We start from the raw sequence: 25,707 nt of genomic DNA on the forward strand, positions 1-25,707 counted from the left end.
CTCAGAATCTATGCTGAGAGTTGAAGACTGTCTGGGTTGTGGTGGAGAACTGGGCTCTGGTGGAGATCTTTTCTTCTTCAGAGGATGAGGTCTTCTTCCGTCAATTTCCTCAGTAGAGGGAACCAACTCCTCTTCGGCCAGAAAGGCACCCCAAGGCAATCTTCGCTCTTTCCTCCTTTACCTTCCTGAGAACCCTCGGGACCAGAGGAAGAGGGGTAAATGCATAAGACAGCCCCTCTCCCCATGGCTGGGACAGTGCGTCGACTCCTGCTGAACGATCTAGGGGGTTTAGGGAGAAGAATCTTCTGACCTTCGCATTCTCTCTGGCAGCGAAGAGATCCACTCGTGGCACCCCCCCAGCACTGACACAGCATACTGAACACTTCCTCGTTCAGCTCCCACTCCGTGGGACATAACTTTTGTCTGCTCAAAAAGTCTGCCACCTGGTTTCTGAATCCCTCCAGGTGTACTGCAGAAACGGATAGGACCATTGCCTCTGCCCATCTGAAGATCTTCTTGGACAGATATGGTAGTGCAGGATGTTGTGGTCCCCCTTGATGACGTAGGAATGCCACCGCCATCATGTTGTCGGACAGGATCTTTATGTGTCTGCCCCTGACCATCGACTGGACCTGCAGTAGTACTTTCCATACCGCATACAGCTCCCTGAAATTCAAGGACCTGGATCCCATCTCTGGACTCGTTTCTCCATGGAAATATCGCTCCTCCACATGACCGTCCCAGACTAGCTGACTTGTGTCGGTGGTGATCATGACTCCCTGGAAGAGAATCCATGGAACTCCTGCCTGGGGGTTTTCTGGAGTGGTCCACCAACTTAAGGTTTCCCTTACCGGGAGGGATGGGGCATCACTTTGTCCAGCAACAGTTGACTTTTGTCCCAGGGGGATAGAACCGCACCCTGAACCTCCCAAGAGTGGAACTGACTCCACCGTACGCAGGGGATAGAAGATGTCATTAGTTCCAAGATTCTCATAGCTTCTCTGAAGGGAGCAGCTGCTTCCTGTAAACTGGTGGAGTCTTTCTACCATAGCGTGTTTTTCTTCTGGCAAAAAAGATGATGTTCTCAGTCAGGAGTAGGACCCATAGGAATTTCTTCCTGGGTTCTGGGACCAGGTCTGACTTCTCCCAATTTATGACCCATCACAGGCTTCTGAAGCCTGGACATCGAGATCTGGCAATGGTCCCTTAGCCAGGGCTGTGGAGTCGGTGCTCATTTTGGTGGAGTTGGAGTCGGTATAAAATGGACCGACTCAGACTCCTAAAATATATAATAAATTGGGTACAGTAGTTCAATGCAGAATATGCTGAATATTTTTTCATAGGAATTTGGGAAAGTTATGAAATGTCCTATAAATGACTGTTCTATTCCTGATCTAAGGCTACATTCACACAGCGTTTTTCCTGAGTTTTTTGAGGATACGTTTTTCAGTTGCAAAAGCAGATCAACTTTTTAAAAAAAAAAAAAACCGCATCACCTGAAAGGTTTTTGAGCTCATAGATAATGTTTTCAATAGCAAAAGCAGATTAGAAATCTGCTCTATCTATATATCCATATCTGTCTATCCATATCATATCTATACCAAAAAGAATGAAAGCCGGATAGCACACGGACTAACACTTTTTTTTTTAGCACCAGTCAGGTACACCTCATAGCTGCCCAAAAGGACGCCCAGGACAGGCATTGCTCGTCTTCAGTAACATCAACTGATAGTTGGAATAAATAGACTGCATTCATCACCACATCTTCTTAAGGTGCAGTCTTTATTTTCAAGTGTAGGGGTGTGAAGTATGAGGTTCTGCAGCAGCTGAGGTGTGTAGTATGAAATTCTGTGGAACAGTATGAGATTCTGCCCCCCCCCCCCTAGGTTTGATCGTGTGTGTGCATATATATATATATATATATATATATATATATATACACATATACATACACACATATATATATATATATATATATATATATATATACACACAGTGCCTACAAGTAGTATTCAACCCCCTGCAGATTTAGCAGGTTTACACATTCGGAATTAACTTGGCATTGTGACATTTGGACTGTAGATCAGCCTGGAAGTGTGAAATGCACTGCAGCAAAAAATAATGTTATTTCTTTGTTTAATTATTTTTTAAATTGTGAAAAGTTTATTCAGAGGGTCATTTATTATTCAACCCCTCAAACCACCAGAATTCTGTTTGGTTCCCCTAAAGTATTAAGAAGTATTTCAGGCACAAAGAACAATGAGCTTCACATGTTTGGATTATCTCTTTTTCCAGCCTTTTCTGACTATTTAAGACCCTCCCCAAACTTGTGAACAGCACTCATACATGGTCAACATGGGAAAGACAAAGGAGCATTCCAAGGCCATCAGAGACAAGATCGTGGAGGGTCACAAGGCTGGCAAGGGGTACAAAACCCTTTCCAAGGAGTTGGGCCTACCTGTGTCCACTGTTGGGAGCATCATCCGGAAGTGGAAGGCTTATGGAACTACTGTTAGCCTTCCACGGCCTGGACAGCCTTTGAAAGTTTCCTCCCGTGCCGAGGCCAGGCTTGTCCGAAGAGTCAAGGCTAACCCAAGGACAACAAGGAAGGAGCTCCGGGAAGATCTCATGGCAGTGGGGACATTGGTTTCAGTCAATACCATAAGTAACGTACTCCACCGCAATGGTCTCCGTTCCAGACGAGCCCGTAAGGTACCTTTACTTTCAAAGCGTCATGTCAAGGCTCGTCTACAGTTTGCTCATGATCACTTGGAGGACTCTGAGACAGACTGGTTCAAGGTTCTCTGGTCTGATGAGACCAAGATCGAGATCTTTGGTGCCAACCACACACGTGACGTTTGGATACTGGATGGCACTGCATACGACCCCAAGAATACCATCCCTACAGTCAAGCATGGTGGTGGCAGCATCATGCTGTGGGGCTGTTTCTCAGCCAAGGGGCCTGGCCATCTGGTCCGCATCCATGGGAAGATGGATAGCACGGCCTACCTGGAGATTTTGGCCAAGAACCTCCGCTCCTCCATCAAGGATCTTAAGATGGGTCGTCATTTCATCTTCCAACAAGACAACGACCCAAAGCACACAGCCAAGAAAACCAAGGCCTGGTTCAAGAGGCAAAAAATCAAGGTGTTGGAGTGACCTAGTCAGTCTCCTGACCTTAACCCAATTGAAAACTTGTGGAAGGAGCTCAAGATTAAAGTCCACATGAGACACCCAAAGAACCTAGATAACTTGGAGAAGATCTGCATGGAGGAGTGGGCCAAGATAACTCCAGAGACCTGTGCCGGCCTGATCAGGTCTTATAAAAGACGATTATTAGCTGTAATTGCAAACAAGGGTTATTCCACAAAATATTAAACCTAGGGGTTGAATAATAATTGACCCACACTTTTATGTTTAAAATTTTTTAACATTTAACTGAGCAACATAACTTTTTGGTTTGTAAGATTTATGCATCTGTTAATAAATCCTGCTCTTGTGTGAAGTTTGAAGGCTCTAACTTATTTGCATCTTATCAAACCTGCTAAATCTGCAGGGGGTTGAATACTACTTGTAGGCACTATATATATATATATATATATATATATATATATATATATATATATATATATATATATATATATATATATATACACATACATACACACACACGTATATACATACACACAGTACAGACCAAAAGTTTGGACACCTTCTCAAAGCATTTTCTTTATTTTCAAGACTATGAAAATTGTAGATTCACTCTGAAGGCATCAAAACTATGAATTAACACATGTGGAATTATATAACTAACAAAAAAGTGTGAAACAACTGAAAATACTGTATGTCTTATATTCTAGGTTCTTCAAAGTAGCCACCTTTTGCTTTGATTTCTGCTTTGCACACTCTTGGCATTCTCTTGATGAGCTTCAAGAGGTAGTCACCGGCAATGGTTTTCACTTCACAGGTGTGCCCTGTCAGGTTTAATAAGTGGGATTTCTTGCCTTATAAATGAGGTCGGGACCATCAGTTGTGTTGTGCAGAAGTCTGGTGGATACACAGGTGATAGTCCTACTGAATAGACTGTTAGAATTTGTAATATGGCAAGAAAAAAGCAGCTGAGTAAAGAAAAACGAGTGGCCATCATTACTTTAAGAAATGAAGGTTAGTCAATCCGAAAAATTGTGAAAACTTTGAAAGTGTCCCCAAGTGCATTGGCAAAAACCATCAAGCACTACAAAGAAACTGGCTCACATGAGGACCGCCCCAGGAAAGGAAGACCAAGAGTCACCTCTGCTGCGGAGGATAAGTTCATCCGAGTCACCAGCCTCAGAAATCGCAGGTTAACAGCAGCTCAGAATAGAGACCAGGTCAATGCCACACAGAGTTCTAGCAGCAGACACATCTCTACAACAACTGTTAAGAGGAGACTTTGTGCAGCAGGCCTTCATGGTAAAATAGCTGCTAGGAAACCACTGCTAAGGACAGGCCACAAGCAGAAGAGACTTGTTTGGGCTAGAGAACACAAGGAATGGACATTAGACCAGTGGAAATCTGTGCTTTGTTCTGATGAGTCCAAATTTGAGATCTTTGGTTCCAACCACCATGTCTTTGTGTGACGTAGAAAAGGTGAACGGATGGACTCTACATGCCTGGTTCCCACCGTGAAGCATGAAGGAGGAGGTGTGATGGTGTGGGGGTGCTCTGCTGGTGACACTGTTGGGGATTTATTCAAAATTGAAGGCATACTGAACCAGCATGGCTACCACAGCATCTTGCAGCGGCATGCCATTCCATCCGGTTTGTGTTTAGTTGGACCATCATTTATTTTTCAACAGGACAATGTCCTCAAACACACCTCCAGGCTGTGTAAGGGCTACTTGACCAAGAAGGAGAGTGATGGGGTGCTACGCCAGATGAGCTGGCCTCCACAGTCACCAGACCTGAACCCAAATCGAGATGGTTTGGGGTGAGCTGGACGGCAGAGTGAAGGCAAAAGGGCCAACAAGTGCTAAGCATCTCTGGGAACTCCTTCAAGACTGTTGGAAGACCATTTGGAATGCACTTCCCAGGTCAATACGATTAGTCCCCAATCCCCACAATTTTAAGCGTGTCCTGAAAACGCATTTATTCAGACTGGCCTACCACCCCAACACATTAACCTAATCTATCCCTGTGTGGCAGAGCCAAAAGTTTTACCATAACCAGGTTCCCCGCATCATGTTCCCACATGCTTTATGCCTCCATTAGCCCTCTGTGTCTGTACTGTTACACACTTAACATTATGACTGGTCCATACAATCAGGGTAACTGTTACCACCCACCTTTCGTGTCTCCCTCTTTCCTCATAGACTGTAAGCTTGCGAGCAGGGCCCTCTTTCCTCTTGGTATTTGTAATAATCTACTGTATGTGATTATTGTTATGCTGTAATGTCTATTGTCTGTACAAATCCCCTCTGAAATGTAAAGTGCTGCGGAATATGTCGGCGCTATAAAAATAAAATTTATTATTATTATTATTTCTGGTGACTACCACTTGAAGCTCATCAAGAGAATGCCAAGAGTGTGCAAAGCAGTAATCAAAGCAAAAGGTGACTACTTTGAAGAATCTAGAATATAAGACATATTTTCAGTTGTTTCACACTTTAATTTTATAATTCCACATGTGTTAATTGTTTTGATGCCTTCAGAATGAATCTACAATTTTCATAGTCATGAAAATAAAGAAAACTATTTGAATGAGAAGGTGTGTCCAAACTTTGGTCTGTACCGTATTGACAGACCCTCACAGCAAAATTTAGGAATCTCTGGGAAGCATGGACTGGAACGTGATAGTACGCATTCTTTAAATCTAGGTATCACCATATTTTTGTCTATAAGAGGAATCATAGATTTGATGGATTCCAACTTGAATTTCTTGTATCTTATCCATTGGTTTAAGGGCTTGAGGTTTATCATCCTGCTCTCTCCTGAGGGTTCCTTTACTGAGAAGAGGTTGAAATAATGGCCCTTGCACTTTTCCTGCTCGGAGACCGGGACTATCACTCCGATCTTTAGTAAGTCCTGGATATCTGTTCACATGGGGGAAGCGGCTGACGTAAGGCGGGAATTCGTTGTAATGAACGTTTCCGGGGGTAGATGGGTGAACTATCTTGTAGCTTCGGGAGACTCTCTCTAAGATCCACAGATTTTCGGAGATCTCCTGTCACCCCTCAGGAACCGCCCCAACTCATGGCGTCACTTTCTACCTGAGCCTGAACCAAAAGTGGAGTTCCCTAACTCTCCCTGGGTGTAACGCAATCTGCCCGTTTTCCCTTTCCCCTTATAGCCTGACTTCTGGCTAGGTTGGGGCCTAAGAAAAGCGTTGATATTTCTTTGGTTTCTCCTCAGGGAACCCCTTTTTGTCTGATGCCTTCTCTAGAATATCATCCAGAACAGGCCCAAATACTTTATTACCTGAGAAGGAAATGGAGCAAAGCTTATTTTTTGGACTGCGTGTCCCAAGACCAAGTCTTTAACCAGATAGCCCTTTGGGCAGCATTGGACAAAGACCCATTCCTGGCTGCGAATCTTTCAGATTCCGCAGACGCGTCAGCCATGCAGTCGGTCGCCAGTTTCATGAGGGGAAGGGATTTTAGGATGGTGTCCCTGGGAGTCTTAGATCTCAACTGTTTCTCTAGGTCGTCGACCCATAAGTGCATGGACTGAGCCACCGAGGTCGCCACAATGTTAGCTTGGATTACGGCTGCCGAGGTTTCCCAGGTTCTTTTAAGGAGACCATCCGCCTTCCGGTCCATAGGTTCTTTCAAGCTGGAGGAATCTTCAAATGGGATCCAAGTTCTCTTCGCCACTTTGGCTACCGGAACGTCTATCTTGGGGATGTCTTCCCATGCTTTGACGTCCTCTGGCTCAAAGGGTAGGCGGAGTTAAAGTCTCTCGGAATGAACGTTTTTTTTTCTCCGCATTTTCCCACTCCTCCATGATCATAGAACGAACGTGGCTGTTGACCGAGAACACTCTACTTCACTGTGATCGTAACCCTCCAAACATCTCGTTCTGTATGGAGAAGAGAGGGGTTTTGGGGTTTCCTCCATCTGCATGGCATCTCGTACCGCACGAAGGAGTTCGTCCATGTCCTCGGATTAAAAAAGGTACCCCTTTCCTCCCTCTGGTGGATCAGTAAAGGCTACCCTTTCCTCCTGGTCGGATTCATCCGACATCTCGTCATCATAGGACACTTCTGCCTCACTTGGTCTCCTATGGTACCCTCCCTGGGTTTCAGATTGTGAGGCTTGAGAGTATACAATCCCAGAAATGGATGCATGGACCTCCTCTCTTATAATGGACCTCATGTCTAATAGTGAAGAAGTCTGCTCTTCTCTGATGATTGTTGAAGTGCAGGGTTCACATAGGTGTTTCTGCGAGGTCTCTGGTAGTTCGGCATTACAGATAGCTCATCTTTAAATTCTCCCTGACTTCTTGTTATCCTTCTTTGGAGTTGCCGAGACAGGTATTCCCCCCTAGAATACACAGAGTATATGCCATGTGTTTCAAAGTGTAGAGAAAGGGCTAAAATGGGTGTTGCTTTGCAAGCTTATTCACATGCCCCTGGCTTTGTTCCAAGCCAATATCTGTTTTAGTGGAATCCTCCATGTAGAATTTTCTGGTATGAAGTCCTATCTTACAGTAAGGAAGCCAACATACACGAGGACCCCATTTTTACGATACCCATGCCACCTGAAGTCCCCGCCGGATCCTCTTCCTGCATTCCACTGTGGAACGCACACTGAAAGGCACGCCGGCCATAACCTGGAAGTGCTCTGCCTGGCCTGCAGAGATGACTTCTCCAGAAGCGCGCCCGCAGGGCTTACAGCACGCAAGAGGCAGACACCAGAGCCAAAAGCCCCCAAGCAGGGGGAAGCGGCTCGCAACTCAGGAGCAGTACTTCACTGAGGTAGGCTGAGGTACCCCCCATTGGAGGGTGTCAGCCGCAGATTGCTGGATAGCAGGAAGGAAAAAGCTGGGCCCCCACGTTGATCTGCCCGGTGCAGCTAGGGATAGGAGCTTCCTCTCATCGTTCCTATCCTCATTGGGACAGGAAAAACCACTGAGGGGTGGAGATGGGAGGGTCCTTTTAACCTCGCGTTGTTTCCTGTCCCAAAGATGATAATAAGGACGTCCTCCATGGTGCTGTCAGGATTTGTGAACTGGAAATGAACATTTTACTTTAGCCCAAATTTTTCTCATTTTCAGAGGGTGACAAGAAAAAATGGACCCAAAATATTGTTGCGCAATTTCTCCTGAGTACGCAGATACCTGATATGTGGGGGAAAACTATTGTTTGGGCGCAGCATGGCAGGGGTCGGAGGGGAAGGAGCACTGACTTTTTGAACGCAAAAATGTCTGGAATATAGAACGGACGCCATTTCGCATTTGGAGAGCCCATTATGTACCTAAACTGTGGAAACGCCACACAAGTAACTCCATTTTGGATACTACAGATGTGTGGTGAGCACCTTGAACCCCCAGGTGTTTGACAAATTTATAGAGCTGTGAAAACAAAAAAAACTAACATTTTCCCACAAAAATGTACTTTTAGCCCCAAATTTTATATTTTCACAGGATAACAGGAGAAAATGGACACTAAAAGTTGTTCAATTTCTCCCGAGTACACAAATACCCCATATGGGTGAAAATTTAGCATTTGGGCACATGGCAGAGCTCTGAAAGAAAGGAGTAATGTTTTGGAACGCACACTTTGATGTGATGACTGCAGGCCTCAAGGATTTTATCCAGGGGTATAACGAGCATTCCGAACCCAGGGGTACTACACAGAAATTGATAACATTAGGGTTGTATAGAAAATGCTCATTTTTTTTGTGAAAATGTTTTAGCCACAAATTTGTAATTATCACAATAGATAATAGGAGAAAACAGACCCCATAATTTGTTGTGCAATTTCTCCCGAACGCAACTATACCCCATATGTGGTCAAGAACTCCTGCTTGAGCACATAGCAGGGCTAGGAAAGGAAAGCGGGCTATTTGGTATAGATTGTGAATGCGATGTTGTATTTTGAGAGCCCCTGACATGCAAATAACCAGAAACCCCACACAAGTGAGCCAATTTTGGAAACTATACCCCTCAAAGAATTCAACCAGGTGTGTAGTGAGCATTTTTGACCTACTGTTTTAGCATAAAATTTATAATTTACACGAGGGGGAATAGGAGAAATTGGACCCTACAATTTGTTATGGGAAAGTCAGGTGTGTGTGTGTGTGTGTGTGTGTGTGTGTGTGTGTGTGTGTGTGTGTGTGTGTGGACTCCCTGCTACCAGCCAACACCTTGCCCAGAACCAGTTGAGCAAACAGAAAGCATAATGAAAAAGGTAGGGAGGGATCCAGCAGTAGGCGGGGTAGTTAAAAAATAGCTTTATTTAAAAATGTTGGAAACACATATTGTCTGGTACTATACACCCAGAGGCACAGATCAACGCATTTTGACGCTAGTCTTCCTCATATCATAAAATAAAGCTTTTTTTTTTTTTTAAACTACCGCGGGATCCCTCCATACCTTTTTCATTATACAATTTGTTATGCAAAGTCTCTCGAATGTGGCAGTACCCCATATGTGATTGTATACTATTTGAGCACATGGTGGGGGATCGGTTGGGAAGGAGCGCTGCTTGCCTTTTAGAATGCAGATCTCATTTGAATAGATTGTGGTCTCCATTAGCTGAGCCCGAGGTACCAGAACAGCAGAACCCCACCCCCAAGGTGACCCCATAATGGAAACTTCATCGTCTAAGGAATTCATCTAAGGGTGTAATGAGTATTTTGAACCCCTGGGCCCTCACAAAACTTTACAACATGGAGAATATGACATTTTAGTGGTAAAAACGTAATTATTGTATTTGCTGCAAACTTTTCAGGTACACAAGGGTTAATACGTAAAACTGAACCCCATTGTTTATTGAGCAATTTATCCAGAACGTGGTGATGCCCCACATTTTGTCAGAAATTACTATTAGGCCACATATCAGGGCTGAGAAGCAAAGAGTGCTATTTGGCTTTTGAAGCACCGATTTTGCTAGAATAGTTTGCGGGCAACTTCAGCGGAGCGCCCTGAAGGTGTCGGAACAGCAGAAAAACCCCAAAAGTGACCACATTTTAGAAACTGCACCTCTCTATGACTTAGTCTACAGCTGCAGTGACTATTTTGTAACATCCGCTCCAGGCTTTTTTTCAGGAGAATTGTAAATATGCCAGTTTAGTGCCCATACATTGTGTCCCTATACAGTGTAGAGGTCCTATACGTTGTGCCCAGCTTGTGCTTATGGTGAAAGGCACCTGCAAATTAAGTGATCTCCCCCCCCAGTACAATAATGCCAAACATCTATGTATTTGGGGCTGTGTCACTTATCCAGTTTTTATTTTACCAATAATGTGGAAATCCCCTATAAATTCCAGTGACATAACACACCCGAGTGGGGACTGGTTTTGTGAAAGATGCATTAGGGGTTTTATAGGGAACAATTATTGATTGCTTCCAGAATAAGGCTGTGTCACATTATTGTTTTCAATGTTGAGCACTTGCAGCTGGGTTTCCATGTAAATTACATAAAAACGCGGTTCAGACAAAACCCTCAACGGAGCCATCCACCATGAGACAGATGGAGACACTTCATACTCAGTTTGGTTTCTGCTCCGGTGGTATGGTCTTATTAGGTGTGCCCAGATCTGTGGTTGCCCACACTTCTGTGCTAAAAAGACACCTAAAAAGGATGTGATACCGCCGTGATACAGACCATTCCAAAGTGGCTCCATCTGCCTCATAAGTGAGTGGTTCTGTCGAGGGTTCTCTCTGAATCGCAGTTTTGGGGAATTTACATGGAAACCCCAACATAAGCGCTCAGCAGAAGGTGCAGGATAAATGTGAGTAAAGCCTTATTCCGATTTTTTGGGGGCGGTTGATATGAACAAATAAGACAGCAGTACAAGAACAGTTTTAATTTTTATTTTTGTGTTGCACTGTTCATCGTGTGATTTAAGTGATAAGGTGAATTTTTTCTTCTGGTCTGTGCGTTTACCAGATTTATTTAGGTTTTGCTGCCATCACACAGTAAAAACCTTTTTTTTTTTTTTTTTTTTTTTAATCAAAACTTATTTTTTCACCATATTCTGAGCTGTAACTTATTTTTGGGCGAACAGAGCTGAGAGAGCTTATTTTTTGCGGGATGAGTTGCAGGTTTTTTTGGTACAATTTTAGGGTGCATAATATGTACATAATACACTGCAGTACTCGAATACAGCAGTGCATGAGACTGTCAGTGTCTCACTGACACAGCCTGTGAGACTCAGCGTATTGCTGGATCTCACAGGCCACCGTACCCCTAGGGTCATCACATTACCTCAGGGTACCATGATAACCACTGGGACCCATGATTCTCATAGCAGGGGTCCAATGGTCCGGTGACTCCCTTGAAACAACATAAATACCGCTGTTGCAATTGATAGTGGTATTTAAAAGGGATAATCAGCCCCAATCGGTTGCAAAAATCAGCCGGGTAAGACACTGCAGTTTGTCAGGTGTCACGTACAGCTACCACCCTCAGGAAATGCCATCAGCAGGCAACGCAGTTTTAAAATGGCAATGAGGGAATAAGGTCCCTTAACAACCACTGTTTTAATGTGTATTAGCAGTTGTTAAGGGATTAAAAACAGCATTTTGTGTCTACTTGTGTCATCTGTCTAATATTTAAATTAGTTTGGTAATTTGAAACACAGAAGTGGACAAACATGCAGAAGAATATGAAATCAGAAAGTGGGCAAACACTTTTTCACACAACTGTACATTACATAAAGACATACTGAAGGATTGAAGGACTTGGTGGACTTACCACTCCAAAACGCTTAAAGTACTCTCTCAGTTCAGCTTCCCCACAGTTATGTGGAATTCCACCCACAAATATCTTGTTAGATTTATTGCTTTCAGTTCTAGGGCTCTTCTGTTGCTGTACAAAAAAGGAAAAACAATCAGGATCAACACCATATCCAGCTCCAAAATTGGATTTTGCATATTGATTCTTTAAGAATCCTTTATTTCACTAAATAACCATCACTCAGAGGGTGCACAAAAAAGTTGCACTCAGGAGTCCTTGGTGTTCATGAACTGGAAGCTTAATCCAGTATTTGAAATCCAACTGCTGATTTCAACTTCTCCCTATGTTTAGTTATAAGGAGAAAGCTGTCCATCAGCGTAGGGGGGAGCCTTGGCTTGAGAATGAATACGCACGATTCCTTTCCAGCGTGATGCAATAGCTGCAACTAACAGTGCATATTTCCCCAAGAGCTACACAGCAAGCACATAACACTAAAATCAAATCTATCATCTTATGAAGCACAAAGGGGATCCGATTTCCAAGTCCCACACTGAAATCATTCAAACATAAATATCACGGAGGGCGTGGTGATGCAGAGGAGCTGAGGACATGCTTAGGCAGAGTTCCTACGATCCTGACTCAAATCTTACCTTTATAACACCCGAAAGACCCACCTTGATAATACTGTGGACCCCCTGGGCTCAAGGAAACCTCTGGCTTCCGAGGAGGTGCGGAGTGCGGCTCCAGTCAGGGCAGATCCCGGGAGACCCGGACAGAAAGCAGAGCCTGCAAGGAGGCAGCAGCCATTTTCTACTGCGTGCTCTGAAACTGAGATGCAGTCTGAAAGACTTCACCTCAGGTGCAGCGGGTTGGATGGCGCGCAGGACTCAAAGATACACAGGAGGGTGCGCAAGGTGTGACCTTTGAGAAATGAGCCCCAGTGCTCCTTCACTGAAGTTATACGCTGCCCACTGGCGCCCGCCATCTTGATTACATTCACCGCTCTCATCACCTCTCAGTTGCTTGGGACTGGGGATGCGGTGTCCGTGGCAGTTTGCTGACAGCACACTTCATCGGATCGCACGCTGGGGTCTGTTGTAGGACCTTTATAATACGATCTCACTGCCCTGAAGCTAAGGTCGCATTGGGTATTATACACTGCTGATAAATGACATAAGACTGTGCTGATATCTCTCTACTTTCACTTCTCCAGTTCCCTGAGGCTGGAAGGGGTGGATAACGCAGTGACTTGCTGACAGAGCAGCATATTATAGCTGAAAAAGAGCTGCACAACTGACCAGATAAGTTTGGTTGTTCTGTCTCACTACACTGCGTGCAGAATTATTAGTCAAGTTGTATTTGAGAGGATTCTTTTTATTATTGAACAACTATGTTCTCAATCAACCCAAAAGACTCAAATATCAAAGCTTAATATTTTTGGAAGTTGGAGTGGGTTTTTTTTTAGATTTGGCTATCTTAGGAGGATATCTGTTTGTGCAGATTTATTAGGCATCTTAATAAAAAAAAAAACAAAAAAAAAAAAACATATCCATCTCACTTGTTTATTTTCACCAGGTAAACCAATATAACACAAAATTTAGAAATAAACATTTCTGACATTCAAAAACAAACAAAAAAATGATCAGTGACCAATATAGCCACCTTTCTTTACGATGACACTCAAAAGCCTTCCATCCATAGATTCTGTCAGTTGCTTGATCTGTTTACGATCAACATTGCGTGCAGCAGCCACCACAGCCTCCCAGACACTGTTCGGAGAGGTGTACTGTTTTCCCGCTTTGTAGATCTCACATTTTATGAGGGACCACAGGTTCTCTATGGGGTTCAGATCAGGTGAACAAGGGGGCCATGCCATTATTTTTTCTTCTTTTAGACCTTTACTGGCCAGCCACGCTGTGGAGTATTTGGATGCATGTGATGGAGCTTTGGCCTGCATGAAAATCATGTTTTTCTTGAGCGATACCGACTTCTTCCAGTACCACTGCCTGAAGGTGTCTTCCAGAAACTGGCAGTAGGTCTGGGAGCTGAGCTTCACTCCATCCTCAACCCGAAAAGGTCCCACAAGTTCATCTTTGATGATACCAGCCCATACCAGTACCCCACCTCCACCTTGCTGGCGTCTGAGTTGGAGTGGAGTGGAGCTCTCTGCCCTTTACTGATCCAGCCTCGGGCCCAACCATCTAGCCCATCAAGAGTCACTCTGATTTCATCAGTCCATAAAACCTTAGAAATCAGTCTTAAGATATTTCTTGGCCCAGTCTTGAAGTTTTATCTTATGTTTCTTGTTGAAAGGTGGTCGTTTTTCAGCCTTCCTTAACTTGGCCATGTCCCTGAGTGTGGCACACCTTGTGCTTTTTGATACTCCAGTAACATTGCAGCTCTGAAATATGGCAAAACTGGTGGCAAATGGCATCTTGACGCTTGATTTTCCTCAATTCATGGGCAGTTATTTTGTACCTTTTTTTTTTATCAACACGCTTCTTGCGACCCTGTTGGATATTTGTCATGAAACGCTTGATTGTTCGGTGATCACGCTTCAAAAGTTTGGCAATTTCAAGACTGCTGCATCCCTCTGCAAGACATCTCAATTTTTGACTTTTCAGAGTCCGTCAAATCTTTCTTCTGACCCATTTTGCTAAATGAAAGGAAGTTGCCTAATAATTAAGCACACCTTATATAGGGTGTTGATGTCATTAGACCACACCCCTCCTCATTACAGAGATGCAAATCACCTGATTTACATAACTGGCAGTTGGCTTTCAAGCCTATACAGCTTGGAGTAGGACAACACGTATTAAAAGGATGATGTGATAAAAATACTCATTTGCCTAATTCTGCACACACTGTATAGTAAATTCAGGCAAATTAAGCTCCTGAGCTAGGGCAAAGGAAAGGGACAATTTACTTCACCTACTTGCTATATATACCACATAAATCTTAACCATGAGCTCGCCGAATAGTTCAGGGGCGATTGAAAATTTAAAAAGAATTTGCAAGGGCTGACCCCTCTGATAATTCAAGATCCCGCAGAAATACCCCATCAAATGTTAAAGCTGCGGACCAGTGTAAAAATCTCAATTCTGACAGCGGAAAGGGAGGGGATCAAGAAGACTTGAACAATTAATGCAAGCCATTTTTCTAACTAGAACATCCCAGACTGGGAAAATTGAGGAGGTACATTCAGAAGTGGGGCATCTTTGGCAGGATATGCAAGCCATGAGAGGGCGCATTACGGAAGTTGAAACGAGAGTATCCAGTCTGGAGGATACCCTTACTAAACTGATAAAAGTAGCTGGCTCCATGCCCGGAGGCAGAAGACGGACGACTTGGAAAACAGGTCACGCCGGAAAAATATCCGAATCATTGCATTACCAGAAAGTTCTGAAGGTCAACGGCCGGAGCAATTTTTGGAAAATTGGCTTAAAGACACTCAGAGATGAGTTCTCTTCAACCTTTTCTGTAGAAAGGGTCCATAGGGTCTCAACAAAATCTCTCCCCCCAGGCAGTCCGCCACATCCTTTTTTTGGCACGTCTCCTAAACTACAGGGACAGAGACGCTATCCTCCTCATGCCAAGGCAAAAAAGCCCCATTAAATTCAATAATGCCACAATATCAATTTTTCCATGGAGCTACAGAAGCAGCAGGCTCAATTTATGGAGATCAAGAAGCAGCTCAGAGAAAGAAACATCTTATACTCAATGATTTACCCAGCTCGACTCGTATTGTTTACAAGGGCTCTTCCATATTCTGCACAACGGCGGAGGCTGTGGAATGGCTGCAGGGTCCTACGCGTGAGCAACTGGAACGTCACCCTGATTTGACTGCTGCCGTCCCCTATATGGGTACATTGGGGAAAAGGGGCTCTTTCCGCCAACATCCAATGTAACACCGATACCGCACACTGTGTTCAGTGAGGGTACCCTCTTTTTGGGAATATGAGAGGAGCTTGGGACTGTGCTCCTTTGAACTTTATTTTGTTTTTTCTTGCTTCAGTATTGTTAGTTGATGTTTATAGAGATACTGCTGCAAAGATACTAATTATGCTGCCTGTAAGGTTCAGTCTGCGTGACATTGTATACCATATTAGGACAAGGGACCATGGGGTCTGAATTAATATGCATGACTTGGAAGGTGAGAGGTCTTGGGTCTCCCCGAAAGAGAATTAAGTTTTTTTCCCCAGATTAAACGTCATTGTCCTCACATTGTGGCCCTGGTTGAAACACTTGATCAGAGATTTGGCTCGATGTGTGCAGAAACCATGGGTACAATGGTCCATACATGCATTCCATTCCATTTACTCTAGATGAGTTTCTTTGTTAATCCATAAGGACACTAGATGGAAGGTCAAGGAGGCTCGGAAAAGACCCTGAGGGATGCTTGTTTTTGTGCACGCGTCGATAGATTTGAAAGACTACGTCATAATGTGTGTCTATAACCTACTCAAGGCCAATATCAGTCATTAAAAAGGCTGTAAGCTTTGTCTTAAATTATCCAGATGCATTAGTTATGTGCATGGGAGATTTTAACCTCGTCATGGATAACGGTCTTGATAGACTTAAGACTAGATGTCGGAGTATCCAGGACAGCCTGCTCTCCATCTCCGCTATCATTGCTCATTGAGGGCAGTGGTTGTGGAGGATAAGTCATTCTGATGTGACAATATACCTGTCACTCATCCTTTAGACACACACTCTCTCGTATAGATTATATATTTGGTTCCAGCAACCTGGCAATGTGGGTGGGGGATGTGGAACATGGGAACAGGGGCATCTCAGATCATAGCCCGATAATAGTTACACTTAGGTTTGGCCAAAGGAGTCAATCTGTTTTGGAAGTTGAACCCATTTTGGCTGAAATAGGCCCCAATGACAGAACTCTAGACCAATTAGACTGCTTCATTTCATCCCACCCTGAACCACAGAATATTAACTTATGTTGGGATGCCCTTAAAGCATATCTAAGGGGATGTTTGTCTTCCACAATTTCCTATATTAAACGGATGACATCTAGGGAAGATGATGAGATGGAGAAGCGAATGAGGAATTCAGAAGCAAATTATAGAGCTAAACAAATTAAAATAGAAGTGAGTGGCTAAACTCCTATAGATTATATATTCAATATATGGATACCAAAACTAAAACGTACATTTTTTACTCAAGTCATATTTTGAACTAGGAAATCAGTCCAGCAAGTTATTGGCATTCATAGAGCGCCAACACAACACATCTAATACCATATTTCAAATTCGAAGACTAGATAACTCAATAGTAACCTCAACGGGTGATATACTCCAGGAGTTTCAGTTTCCATGACTATTATAAAACGTTATGTAGTTCCAGAAGGCGTTTTAGCACTTCGGACTGCCTTGATTATGAGACGTAAAGTTTCCCACACCGAGTCCCGCTCAATAAGCCTTTCTGGATGCAGACTTCACAATAGAGGAAATAAATGAAGCCATAGCGGATATGGCCTCTGGGAAGGTGCCTGGGCCGGATGGATTTCCCACAGAAATGTAGAGGAAAGATTGGGATGTTTTGGCACCACTCCTTCTGAGGGTGTTTCAGAGGACCCGGGAGGAAGGTTCTTTACCGGACTCCTTTTATGAGGCAAATATAATAGTGCTTAGGAAGGAGGGGGAAGGATCCTCTTGAATGTGGATCATATAGCCCCATATCGTTGGTAAATGTGGACTATAAGATCTTCACTAAAATCCCGGCCACTAGATTAAATTCAGACCAGACTGGTTTCATGCCTGGGAAAAATACATCTATTAATATTAGGAGAGTTCAGTCAGTGGTCCAGTACAGTTCCCTAGTGCCAGATAATCAAAGGGCCTTGGCTTCGCTGGATGCGGCTAAGGCCTTCGATTCTCTTGAGTGGTCATTTTTATCTGCATATTTACAAAAATATGAATTTGGTTCCAAATTTATGAAGTGGATATACACGATGTACATGAAACCAAAAGCCCGAATAATAAATAACTCTGTATCCGAATCGTTCTATTTGGCAAGAGGAACACGCCAGGGGTGCCCCCTTTCCCCGGCCCTTTTCGTGCTTGCAATTGAAGCGTTGGCAATTCATATAAGATCCACTCCAGTCATTAAAGGTATAGAAATAGCGGGTCGTTTAGATACCATTGGCTTATATGCTGATGATATGGTGATATTTATGGATAAACCAGAACACACACTACCCCATGTGATTGCTACTATAGACAAATGTAGTAATTATTCGGGATTATACATAAATTGGAATAAATCCGCCTTGATGCCTCCCTCCCTTGGTCCAGTGGATCACCTTGAAACGTTATCCCCATTGCCTGTTGTAACTTAACTTTAAGTACCTGGGAATAAACATTTCAAAATATAGTAGACTTGGCTTAAAAATGAATATTCTCCCGTTGTTAGATCTTGTTAAACTTAAATTTGCGTATTAACCTCATTAAAATGATCCTACTCCCCCAAACTCCATTACTCCCTTCTAACAGTGCAGTACTGATCCCCAAATCTTTTTTCTCAGGCCTAAATTCATTAATCTCATCCTTTATATGGGGGAAGGCTAGACCTAAACTCAAATAGTCTACCTTACATAGGTCTAAACAGTTGGACGGGGTGGCATTGCCGGATTTCTTTTTATATTACTTGGCTGGGCAAGTCAGAGCCCTGAGTAGATGGATGCCTAATAATTGTTTGGCTAACTCGGAGAGCCATCTGGCTCATGCTGCAAGGACCGATTGCTTGTTGGGGTTTTTAGAAGTAGACAAACTTAACATCTCTGGATTACCCTTACTCCTGTTGGCAATGTCATTCTGGAAACAACTTAGGCTGGTTTCACATTAGCGTTTTTTAGCGCAGCGCATCGTGCGCGTCCATGCGCCCCTATGTTTAACATGACTGGCGCATGGTCTAGTGTTTGCACACGTTTGCATGCATTTTCGTGCGCATGCGGTTTTTTGTAGTGTGCGCCCGACGCAACCTGTTGCATTTTTTGGGTCCGTCCAACGGCATAAAAAAAACGCATGTGCACGCTTGCGCACGGAATGCCCAAAAATAACACATTAAAGTCTATGGGAGCGCAGGCGTGCGCATAGACACGCACACGCCTGCGTTTGAAGTTGCATGCGTTTTAAGAGTTACCATGCCTAGAAACTGGTTAAAACGCATGCGCCTAAAAAATGCAAACGCAAGCAAAACACATGATGCGTTTTTTGCATGTGTTTCTACTGCGCACGAAGCGCAGTGCTAAAAAACGCTAATGTGAAACTAGCCTTAAACGAGTGGTTCGTTTTGTTGACGTTATAGCTGAAATGCCATTATGGAACAATTCCTATTTCCCGATGCTATTAAACCACCCGTCCACTCAATTCTGGATCTCATATAATGTTTCCTCGATTAATGATTTATATGATCACAATGTCCTAATGTCCTTTGAGTAAATGCAAATTAAACACGGTGTCCCGAGGTCCCAATTTTTTCGATACCTACAGCTTACATCAGCAATTCAATCACACTTAGGCTAATTTCACATTAGTTTTTTTTGCATGCGCATTGTGCGCAATAAAAACTCATCATGCATTTTTGCGGTTTTTATGCGCATTCGTTCTCTAGGGGTCAAAACCAGTGTCTACACATTTTTACACCAAAAATGCATGCGCACGAAAAAGCAGACGAACGCATGTCCATGTGCACACCTGCATGCCCATAGACTGTAATGCGTTATTTTGTTGCATTCCATGCGCAAGCGGGTTTTTTTACGCCTTTCGGCAGACCCAAAAATGTAACAGGTTGCGTCTGGCGCGCCTAGGCGCACACCTTGAAAAAAAAACGCTTGCGCACGAAAATGCATACGAACGCGTGCAAACGCAAGGCCATGCGCACGCCATATTAAACATACGATGCGTTGCACAAAAAAACGCTAATGTGAAACCAGCCTTACGACCCAAGCAATATCGTCCTATCCTTTGATAGGGATTCTCAAATTACAAGGCCCCCAGGGTCTTATTTTTACCTCATACTTATATGTAGTCCGCAGGCTCTGACTGGCTTTAACGTCAGTAAGGGAGAGGTGGCGGTCTCTAGTTCCAGATATCCAAAATGAAGATTGGGAGGAGATCCTTGGTTCTCCAACCGGGGTGTCTATCAGCCAATAATAAAATGACTCAAATGTATATAGTACACCAGTCATATCTGACCCCACTAAGGTTATTTAGGATGGGGTGTTCCCAATCCTGAGAATGTTTAAGATGTCATACAATGGATGTGGATTTTATACATATGGTGTGAGGATGCCCAACTATTCTATCTTTTTGGAACGTTGTTAACCTCCCCTCATAGGTGCTCCTGTTCCTCTCACTCCATTGGTATGTCTGTTTGGTGTGCTGGAGGAAGAGATATGGGGACACCACGTCAGAACTTTCCTGCGGGAGACTTTTTTTAGCCAGGAAAATATTGGCCTTACGCTGGATGGATAATCAACATCATTCTCTTAGAGCTTGGATTGAACTAGTAAATTCAATTATACATTACGAGCAGACAATGTACCAGAATAGGGGCCCAAAGCAAAGCAGTAAATCTGCTACTTATGGGCGATCTGCTCATCGTCCATATGTAGCAGAGCCGATCGAGTTGTGCATGCTTCAAGCCTCCTATGGAGGCTATTGAAGCATGCCAAACGTAAAAAAAAAAAAGTTAAAAAAATAAAAACATAAACCTAAGAGTTCAAATCACCCCCCTTTCGCCCCAATCAAAATTACACAATTGAAAAAAAAATAAAAAAAAAAATCACACATACACATATTAGGTTATCGCCGCGTTCAGAATCGCCTGATCTAGCAATAAAAAAAAAGCATTAAACTGATCACTAAAAGGTGTAGCGAGGAGAAAAAAAAAAAAAAAAAAAAAAATCGAAACGCCAGAATTAGGTTTTTTTTTTGTCGACGTGACATCGCATTAAAATGCAATAACGGGCGATCAAAAGAACACTCCTGCACAAAAGTGGTATTAAAAACGTCACCTCGGCCCGCAAAAAATAAGCCTTCACCCGACCCCAGATCACGAAAAATGTAAACACTAAGGGTCTCGGAAAATTATGCTTTTTTTTATTTTAAAGCAAACTTTGGAATTTTTTTTCACCACTTAGCTAAAAGAGAACCTAGACATGTTTGGTGTCTATGACCTCGTAATGACCTGGAGAATCAGAATGACAGGTCAGTTTTAGCATTTACTGAACCTAGCAAAAAAGCCAAGTAAAAAACAAGTGTGGGACCGCACTTTTTTTTTGCAATTTCACCGCACTTGGGAATTTTTTTTCCAGTTTTCAAGTACACGACATGCTAAAACCAATGATGTCATTCAAAAGTACAACTTGTCCCGCAAATAAGCCCTCACATGGCCATATTGACAAAAAAAATAAAAAAAAAAGTTATGGCTCTGGGAAGGAGGGGAGCGAAAAACGAAAAAAGCTCTGGTCATGAAGGGGTTAATAACAATAACAATATTATTATTATTATTAATAATAATAATAATAATAATAATAATAATAATAATAATAATAATAATAAAAAAAAAAAAAAAAAAAAAAAGACATATCACGGGTCCTTACCCATCCTTCTCTTGGCCTGGTCCTTTCCGGTTGCATTCCACGAGGTGTGCATGGCTTTGGATCAATCTGAAACAGGATAATGCAATGAATACACACTTCCTTCTTAAAGGGTACCGATTCCATCTTCCTATAGTCCCCAGCTGGCACTTCTAAAGTATGTTGTTTTCTCTAAAATACCAGAGTATTTACAGAGGAAGACTTATCTAGCTGCAATCGTGCAGCCAGACTGATTCACACAGCATGAATTGAGTGACATGTTCTCGAACAACTTAAAGGGAACCTGTCAACATTAAAATGCCATCCAATCTGCAGGCACCATGATACAGACCAGGGGGAGGAGATTGGATTGATAGTTCTGCAAGAAAAGATTCAGGATAACCTGATTTTAACTATTTAAACATTTTTTTTTTCCGGGATTTTTGGTCCAGTGGACAGTCCCATCAGTGACAACATGCAGAGATAGTTGTCAGTCATTGCCAGGACCGCTCACAGAACCTAAAATCCCAGATAGAACTGAGAATTAATGAAAACACAATCTTTTTTCACAAAACGTATATATCAATCTACTCCGCTTCCCCTGCTTTACAATATGGTGTCTGCAGACTGGACTGCAACAATTTCCCTTTAAATGCCAGTGCATCAACAAGAGCACAAAAAAAAAACAACACACACACATATACATACATACATATATACACACACATACACACACACTTGTGCTCAAAATGTATATATCTACACATACATTTTGAGCACAAGTGTAGAGAGAGCTAGAGATATAGATATATATACATACCTGTATATCTATAGATATTATACATCTCTCTCTATATCTATCTCTCTCTCTCTATATCTCTCTCTCTCTCTATATCTATCTCTCTCTCTATATCTATCTCTCTCTCTATATCTCTCTCTCTCTCTATATCTCTCTCTCTCTCTCTCTCTATATCTCTCTCTATCTCTATATATCTCTCTCTCTCTCTATCTATCTATATACATACACACACACACTTGTGCTCAAAATGTTTGTATCTACACAGGAAAGATGTATATCTTTGTACCGTGTTAGCCAGTAGATAGAAAAATATTCAGAATTGAGAGTCCTCAGTGGTTGATACCTTTTAATGGCTAACTGAAAAGATGGTAACGCATTGCAAGCTTTCGAGATTACTCAGGTCTCTTCATCAGGCATAGACTAATACAAAATCTGAAGAGTCACATACAGTCATATGTAAAAGTTTGGGCACCCCTATTAATGTTAACCTTTTTTCTTCATAACAATTTTGTTTTTTGCAACAGGTATTTCAGTTTCATATATCAAATAACTGATGGACTCAGTTATATTTCTGGATTCAAATGATGTTTATTGTACTAACAGAAAATGTGCAATCTGCATTTAAACAGAATTTGACCGGTGCAAAAGTATGGGCACCCTTATCATTTTCTTGATTTGAACACTCCTAACTACTTTTTACTGACTTCCTGAAGCACTAAATTGGTTTTGTAACCTCATTGAGCTTTGAACTTCATAGCCAGGTGTATCAAATCATGAGAAAAGGTATCTAAAGTGGCCACTTGCAAGTAGTTCTCCTATTTGATTCTCCTATGAAGAGTGGTATCATGGGCTCCTCAAAACAACTCTCAAATGATCTGAAAACAAAGATTATTCAACATAGCTTTTCAGGGGAAGGATACAAAAAGTTGTCTCAGAGATTTAACCTGTCAGTTTCCACTGTGAGGAACATAGTAAGGAAATGGAAGAACACAGGTACAGTTCTTGTTAAGCCCAGGAGTGGCAGGCCAAGAAAAGTATCAGAAAGGCAGAGAAGAAGAATGGTGAGAACAGTCAAGGACAATCCACAGACCACCTCCAAAGACCTGCAGCATCATCTTGCTGCAGATGGTGTCACTGTGCATCGGTCAACAATACAGTGCATGAATAACGCCTTTTTGTATGACCAAACAACTCAATCTTTGTTTCATCAGTCCACAGGACCTTCTTCCAAAATGTAACTGGCTTGTCCAAATGTGCTTCTGCATACCTCAGGCGACTGTTTGTGGCGTGCTTGCAGAAACGGCTTCTTTCGCATCACTCTCCCATACAGCTTCTCCTTGTGCAAAGTGCACTGTATTGTTGACCGATGCACAGTGACACCATCTGCAGCAAGATGCTGCTGCAGGTCTTTGGAGGTGGTCTGTGGATTGTCCTTGACTGTTCTCACCATTCTTCTTCTCTGCCTTTCTGATATTTTTCTTGACCTGCCACTTCTGGGCTTAACAAGAACTGTACCTGTGTTCTTCCATTTTCTTACTATGTTCCTCACAGTGGAAACTGACAGGTTAAATCTCTGAGACAACTTTTTGTATCCTTCCCCTGAAAAGCTATGTTGCATAATCTTTGTTTTCAGATCATTTGAGAGTTGTTTTGAGGAGCCCATCATGCCACTCTTCATAGGAGAATCAAATAGGAGAACTACTTGCAAGTGGCCACTTTAAATACCTTTTCTCATGATTTGATACACCTGGCTATGAAGTTCAAAGCTCAATGAGGTTACAAAACCAATTTAGTGCTTCAGGAAGTCAGTAAAAAGTAGTTAGGAGTGTTCAAATCAAGAAAATGATAAGGGTGCCCATACTTTTGCACCGGTCAAATTTTGTTTAAATGCAGATTGCACATTTTCTGTTAGTACAATAAACCTCATTTGAATCCAGAAATATAACTGAGTCCATCAGTTATTAGATATATAAAACTGAAATAGCTGTTGCAAAAACCAAAATTGTTATAAAGAAAAAAGGTTAACATTAATAGGGGTGCCCAAACTTTTACATATGACTGTATTTAGGCACAATACAGCACAGAAAAAAATGCAATAGATGAGACAAGTGACGTGAAGCAGAATTGTCATTATGGGAGAGGGAGAAACATAAATATTGCTCCAGTTCATAGATAAGGAGTCCGGATGTTTTATTGTCCTCTGATTGGGGTCTCCTAATGTGTTGTGGTGCCCCCACATGGTCTTAGGAGCAAATTCCTTAACTGATGTAAAGAGACATAAATCCATGCGACACATTCATTCCAGCATTGAAAGTGTCAAAGGTCGTCAAATTTATACTCACAGACTCTTATTGTGTGACGATGAGCATTCATCCTTGTTCTAAGCTTTTGCCCTGTCTCCCCCACATACAGACCCCCTGTTGGACATTTAGTACAAATAATTAAGTATACCACATTAGATGTGATGCAGCTGAAAGTACCTGGGATCTTGTAGTCCTGATGTGAATTGGGGATCTTTATCTTGTCCGTGGTCATTATAGATGGACAGGTTTTACATTTTTTCTGGTTGCAAGGAAAGGTTCCTCCAGCTGTTGGAGAGGACAGGGCGCTTCTGACAATGACGCTTCTTAGATTTGGGGGCTGCCTAAAGCACAATAGTGGGGGGTCCCCAATTCACATCAGGACTACAAGATCCCAGGTACTTTCAGCTGCATTACATCTAATGTGGTGTACTTAATTATTTGTACTAAATGTCCAACAGGGAGTCTGTATGTGGGGGAGACAGGGCAAAAGCTTAGAACAAGGATGAATGCTCATCGTCACACAATGAGAAAAAAGAATGGATCTACCTGTGGCAAAACATTTTTGTACGCCTGATCAGAGCAACATGGATATGAAATCACTGGTATTGAAAGGTAACTTCACATCTCAGAGAGAGAGAGAGAAGAGTCTGTGAGTATAAATTTATGACGACCTTTGACACTCAATGCTGGAATGAATGTGTTGCATGGATTTATGTCTTTTTACATCAATTAAGGAATTTGCTCCTAAGACCGTGTGGGGGCACCACAACACATTAGGAGACCCCAATCAGAGTACAATAAAACATCCGGACTCCTTATCTATGAACTGGAGAAATATTTGTGTTTCTCCCTCTCCCATAATGACAATTCTGCTTCACGTCACTTGTCTCATCTATTTCATTTTTTCTGTGCTGTATTGTGCATAAATATGTGACTCTTCAGATTTTGTATTAGTCTATGCCTGATGAAGAGACCTGAGTAGTCTCGAAAGCTTGCAATGTGTTACCATCTTTTCAGTTAGCCATTGAAAGGTATCAACCACTGAGGACTCATATCTACACATACATTTTGAGCACAAGTGTAGAGAGAGAGAGCCAGAGAGAGTGAGAGAGAGAGAGCGAGCGAT

The 25,707-nt window shown here is 42.6% G+C and overlaps 1 protein-coding gene across 5 annotated transcripts in view; it reads right to left on the reverse strand.

The window, feature by feature from the left end:
• The window catches only part of DAZAP1 (DAZ associated protein 1), an 87,047-nt gene that overhangs the window by 39,365 nt on the left and 21,975 nt on the right, over nt 1-25,707 (reverse strand). For all 5 annotated transcript variants that reach the window (XM_073547204.1, XM_073547202.1, XM_073547203.1 and 2 more), the window contains exons 4-5: nt 21,504-21,569; nt 11,900-12,013 (exon numbers count right to left, since the gene is read on the reverse strand). In XM_073547204.1, coding sequence (XP_073403305.1) covers nt 11,900-12,013; nt 21,504-21,569 — 180 coding nt within the window. The remainder of the gene's footprint in view (nt 1-11,899; nt 12,014-21,503; nt 21,570-25,707) is intronic.

Source organism: Dendrobates tinctorius, unplaced genomic scaffold, assembly GCF_039654945.1.
Source record: "Dendrobates tinctorius isolate UK_male_01 unplaced genomic scaffold, ASM3965494v1 ptg000011l, whole genome shotgun sequence".
NCBI classification, from domain to species: Eukaryota; Metazoa; Chordata; class Amphibia; order Anura; family Dendrobatidae; genus Dendrobates; species Dendrobates tinctorius.